This window comes from Hippoglossus hippoglossus, chromosome 7 (genome assembly GCF_009819705.1).
Source record: "Hippoglossus hippoglossus isolate fHipHip1 chromosome 7, fHipHip1.pri, whole genome shotgun sequence".
NCBI classification, from domain to species: Eukaryota; Metazoa; Chordata; class Actinopteri; order Pleuronectiformes; family Pleuronectidae; genus Hippoglossus; species Hippoglossus hippoglossus.
In genome coordinates, this window is record NC_047157.1 from 25,291,638 (window position 1) to 25,297,637 (window position 6,000).

Below are 6,000 nucleotides of genomic sequence, written 5' to 3' on the forward strand. Positions count from 1 at the left end.
AAATCTGTAAATCTACATTGTTTAGCTGATGCTGCACAAAGCGTTGTGGGTTTTGTTAAGGAAGTTTACTCCATGGCATCCGGCGGCGGACATGACAGGAAGCTCCTCGTTTACATTATTTCATGAATGCTCGCCAACACACGGCGACCAGGGATTCCTCACGCCCGACACTTAAGCTGTTTCTCTATTGTTTGGCGTCGATAATCTCAGTATTGGCCTTGTGTGTGATGACCTGAGTGCAGCTGAACTCTATCCTCTTTTTATGCGACACACACACACACACACACAGACACACACAGACACACACAGAGCTCTTTCAGCTCCAAAGAATTCTAAACCCCCCCAATGTCCTCATACTATGGCATTTTTCATCGGTATTTTAAGCGAAGAGTTGTGAGGTCTTAGAAGTCAGCTGGCATTAATTCCTCCGAGGCAGAGGGATTCAACTTCTCTGTGGAAAGGAGCTTAAAGGAAAAGTTCTCCTGCTTCCAAACGACCGGATTTCTCCTCCCTCGCATTTCTTCTTATTCTCCCTCAACGGACACGAGAACAACGGCTAATTGAATTCTGTTTGTGCTCAATAGCTTCAAATGATGAATTCAATAACAATTCTAATTGATATATTCATTGCAAATAGAAATAATAACACTCGGTGCAAACGGGGAAGTTGAGTAATCCCATTGTTCTCTGTGGTGGTGGGCAGCGGAGCGTCGGGGGTGCAGGTGTATGCATAATACATCAAGGCAAGAGGAAATACAAGGAAACTGGCATTATTAATGCTGCTTTGTGGAAAAAAACATGAAATTTAATGTTTCAAACTAGCATGAGAGCAAGCCAGAGGGGACAGGGGGGGGGGGGAGCAAAAGTGACCGGGTATCACTCAGCAGAGAGAAGTCAACGAGACAGGAAGCATAAATTAACTGACATATTCTTATTGTGCTGTACATGTGAGGTTGTATCAGGTGCTGAGGTACAAAGTCTAAATCTAGATGAACTTCTCCATTCGCATCACATTGATTCTGGCCAGTTTGGAGAACCAGCGGTTGGCGTGCGTGTTGCCGTGCGAGGCCGTTTGAACGAAGCCGATTTTTTGGCACAGGGCGATGGCGGCCGTCTGCGGCGAGCTGACGTCCAGGACGAGGCGGGCGTGGCCTCGCTCTTTGCAGAAGTCCAGGGCCTTCTGCATCAGCTGCGAGCCCAGGGTGCTACGGCGATGTGGGAAAACCACGACCATGTGGGACATCTCGCCGTGGCTCCCGTCTCCAGCGTCCTGGTCGGGCTCCGAACCTCCGCCCGCCACTCCTCCGTTCCTGTCGTCAAACCTCGCGCTTTCCTCCTCCGCCCTCTTCCCCGTCACTGCCGCCATCCCCACCACCTTCGTCTGGCCGCCTACGTCCGCCTCCGCCACCCAGAAACCACTATCTGGGTTGTCCAGGTAGTGGGCCTGAATGTCGGCCATGTCCGTGCTCAGCCGCCTCGTCATGTAGCCTTCGCAGATGTCGTGGCAGCAGTAGTAGATGAGGCCGGCCCAGGCGCCGCCGAAGAGCAACGCCTGGAAGTAGGAGCTGCCGCCGAGCACGTAGCCGGCCATGGAGATGCTCAGAGCGATGCCCACGTGGTCGGGGTGGCTCAGGGCCTTGAAGAAGGCCGGGTACACATGTTCGAGGATCCCGTCACGGAAGAGCGACGTGACCACATGTTGATCTGAAGGTCTGTAGTCCCTGATGGAGAACTGAGCTGTATGATAGAGGGAGAGAAAGAGCGGGGGGGGGGAGAGAAGGGGAGCTCAGTGAGACTAATCTTCCTGTTGTTGCGCTGAGAAATTCCTGCAGGATTTCACAATAGGCTCAATGGGCTCATGTAAGTCGTAGAAGAAAAAAAAAAAAAAAGAGTGAATCAATACACCTCTTACCCTTTTCATTTTTTAATTCTCGCCATTCCACATGAATATATAAAAAACACCTGGCATTTAAAAACATGACAACCCCGAGGTGAAGAGTGCAATTAAAATGATTATGCCGTTGTTTTTTTTTCCTTAAGATTTCAAGAGTCGGAGTCTTTGTGAGACGCAGAATAATCAGGTCTCAAAAGTGCTAACGAGAAAAAGAGGAATCAAAGGAAGGCGAAAGTTGCCGAGGCAACAAAGGAAAAAGATCTTTAGCTTCAACGTAATGTGTCACCGAGGCGAGTTAGTGCTGCCACTCATTTACACCCTAGCTGTCTTATTAGTGCTCTTGTTTGTAATCAAGTCTACTCAGAAAGAAACAGGTAACACAAAAAGAAAGATGAAGATAATCAGAACAGGAACTTACCGTGACTTTTCTGGGCCATGACGACTCTGTTCCGCTCGCTCTCGCTCTGAAAGGGCTTTACGCTGCTGCTCCCCCTGAACTTAAGCAACAGATTGTGATAATCAGCCATTCACAAAAGGGATTGAAATAAGTCTGGGCATGCTCACCTATGGGAACACACACCCCCACCCACCCACCCACCCACCCACACACCCACCCACACACACACACACACACACACACACACACACTGCGACAACTTGCAGACCTTGAATGACATTAAAGTTTAGCTGCTCCTGAGATAAGGTTGACGGAGCCAGTTTTTTTACGTTCGGTTGAAATTAAAGACGTTGTTGCCGTGATTATGAAACTCTGAGTATTTTTTTCCAAAACTTAATTAGCTTACTCAACAGAGTAAAGAAGTATATCATTGGATTTCTCAGGGAGGATGAGCACAGATCCTGAACACATTAAGTCAGAGAACCGAGCAGAATGTGAATTCAGCGCCCGTTCGAGCACTTCGGGGATATTTCCAGGAGTAAAATGTTATTAACCTCTTTTCTGGGTGCTTCAGCTTTCTGGTGGAGTCCTTTCAGAAATGTGCCGCGGATCTCTTCGCCGCTTTGTCCCCCACCCGATATATGAGGTGAAAGTGAAATAAAAGTGTCATGTGGTGTCTAGTGCAATAACCCGCCGGCAACTCTGACGTGATTCAATCTCCCGGGCAGGTGAAGGGGCCTTTACACCTGTTTAAATCAATAGCGCTGCCTCATGAATCTCTGAGCGCTGGAAGGTCACGACACGAGAACCTTCTCGGTTTCACGAGCATCAAGCGAATTCTGAATTCTGCAGACAGCGAGTGAAACCTCCTCAGAGCCCTGGGGTCACGTCCGATGACGACTGTGTGCAGCCCCGTCTCCGGTTCTGGTTTTCTGCTGTTGTTGGAGGGGGAAACGTTACGACTTATATTCAGAAGCAACGTTTTCTCTTGTCTTTGACTGAATAAAACGTAATAACTGCACAACAATGGAGAGGAAGGTGAACGAAGAGCACAAAGCTCATCCACGGTCCAGTCTGGGGTTATTGGGCAACAGAACCCCGTTGGTTAGGATTATGGTTTTAGTTCGTAGTCATTTCCTAAATTCGTCTCACAAAGTTCGTACAAACGTGACAATGCTTCCATCTCCAGAAAAGTGTATAAGTAAGGAGCAACTGTGTGTATTTGAGTGAGCGTGCACGAGGAGACTAAATTAGCATAATTAACACCACAACAATATCATATGAGGAAACACGTCCCGCCCCAAAGTTCATTCGTGAACTTTCTGAGTTTAGAAATTAAAGTCCTTCCTTATAAAGATGCAGAGAAGAAAAGTTATAAATCACACTTATACACAACTTAAGAACAAACTGCAGGCAGCAGCGTAGATCATAAACCTGCCTCCTCCATGTTAGCAGATGGGACATGGACCAAAACAAAAAAGTCAAAATATATGTCAAATACACTTTTTTTCAAAGAAGGTTTTTGTCATTTTGGACAGATCTGATCACACTGATGTGCAAGTGTTTCAGTAAGTTTGGTTTTAATTAGTAATTTAAAGCAATTGAAACATCATCACAAGTGCAAGATGGCGACCCCCCCCCCCCGTGCTCCAGATATTTTGGTTTCATTTTGCACATCTTTATTTACTCTCTGTGTCACAGTGTGTGTGTCAGAGATATTACTGGAAATATGTTATATTTTTCTACTTTGCATAGTGAAACTAGAATGTGACTCAGTAGAGCTCGTACCTCCGCCAAGGTCCAACAGTCCCCTTGTGAAACCACATTTAAATTCACTAGACCTGCATGTTTATGTGGCTCATAGACCTCGGGCCTGAAAACACGTCCCATATTTTTCAAACTTAATGTCTTCTCTCCTGAGCCACACAGCATCCTTCCACCAGGTTTCATGGAAATCGGCTGCTAACTCACAAACGCTGATGAGAACACATACCTGTACTTTCTAAAACTCAACTCAAAGTACAAACTTGTACTTCCAGCATTAATCAAGTCTGAGCCTCCCGAACGCCTCATGGTGCGAACTCCTTCAGCACACAACACTTCATGGCCGCGGGCAGTATTAATTTCACTTGATGAAATTGCCCGTGTGCTTCATCGTTGATTGCCCATTGTCTCGAAACCAAAAAAAAAGTCACAAAGAAAACAGGTTAATGTTGCCGTGGAAACGGAGCTCCGCGGGCTACCTGCAGGCTCCGCCTCCATCGGGCCCACGAGATCCCAACGAACGGCCTTTTTATTCAGAGACACGCACGAGGACTGTGAGGGAAAGAGCCTGTTCTGTATGCTTGTCACAGAGCGAAGACATTACGGGTTTAAACCATTCGCGAGCATTCGAACGCACCGCGGACGACTTCATTTCCGACCCACTACCGCCGCTCCACAAACTCTAAATTGAACCTGTCCTACCTCGTGACTCCCGGTGGCTCAACGTGTCATATGTGGAGAGCTGCAACACCCCCCCAGAGATTTCCATTTAGCTCTGGCCATCTTTCAACATTACAGTGTGGCATCTGCACTTGTGCAGAATATATGTTTGGAGACGTTTCAGCGGTTATGGCGCTGGTAAGTGCTCCTGTCGCAGTGAAACGTGGACGTGGAGTCACGCTGGTGATTTTCCCCTGTGCAGAGGGGGAGGCGTTCAGTGATGGCACTTCCTCCACGTGCAGGATGTGCAAACACAAGAGGAAAACAACACGGATACACAACTGTGATGAGGTCAATGTTTGCTTCAATAAAGAATCTCGATGGTGTTTGTCGATGTTTCATAGTCGGAATCATGGGAGTCACATTTACTTTTTACTGTAGTGTAATGAACACAGCTGCTTTCAGACATGCACCAAAATCAGGACGCACCAATCTCGGAGGGGCTGCGTGTGAGAACGCACACGTCCGAGTGAGAGCCTTCAAATGGCCACTTCCCATTTAACAGGGGATTTTATGTCGTGCACGATTCCTCCGCTGGCGGCCCGACCGCTGGTTCTTGCCCAGAAATGGTTTGGCACACGAGCCTCCGGTAAAGTGAGGAGTTGTTTTCACACGTTCTTTGTTTTGTTGTATAAAAACAATCCAGATATGATGTGTGAATCGAGCTGGTGGGTAGAATCTGTTAGATCTGCACAGAGCAGGTTAATGGGGTTTGTGCGATGATAAGTGGACCAGCTGCAGAGGTATTAATCTTCTCTATGTAGTCAGAGATCAGACAGAATAAAGAATAAATCCATTAAAAAAATAAGAAGATAGATGTGGTCAAATAAAAATTAATACATTTAATAAAAACTATAATACAGATAGAAGTAATTGACCAAATAATGTGAAAACAAATGAAAGTTCTTGTTCTTCTTCCATCTTATTTCTCCACAAATTGCAAATCCATCTATCTTGGTGTTTCCACATTTATTTACTTGATCTTTTGCAGATTTCTTCTTTTTGAAATTTTTTGATATTTCTTATAAGCTCTGCAGTCCCAAGAAAACCAAAATGTAATTCCCCTCCTGGATTCTCGGTACTCATACTTTGTGAACTGTGAAAAGGAAACATAAAACTAAGGTGTAAATCTCTTCCTCTCATTTTTGGATCCTAAACCTGGAAGTTTCTTCTCATAATGTACAGACCAACCGACCCTATCTCCTAAAAAAAATCACTTCTAGAG

The 6,000-nt window shown here is 46.1% G+C and overlaps 1 protein-coding gene across 1 annotated transcript; it reads right to left on the reverse strand.

The window, feature by feature from the left end:
- Window positions 1–803: 803 nt before the first annotated feature.
- Window positions 804–2,390, reverse strand: LOC117764580 (N-acetyltransferase family 8 member 3). The gene is made up of 2 exons (XM_034590476.1): window positions 2,313–2,390; window positions 804–1,737 (listed from the first exon to the last, which is right to left on the reverse strand). Exons 1-2 carry the CDS (start codon window positions 2,329–2,331, stop codon window positions 986–988), a joined length of 771 nt encoding a protein of 256 aa, XP_034446367.1. The 5' UTR covers window positions 2,332–2,390; the 3' UTR covers window positions 804–985.
- Window positions 2,391–6,000: the final 3,610 nt, after the last annotated feature.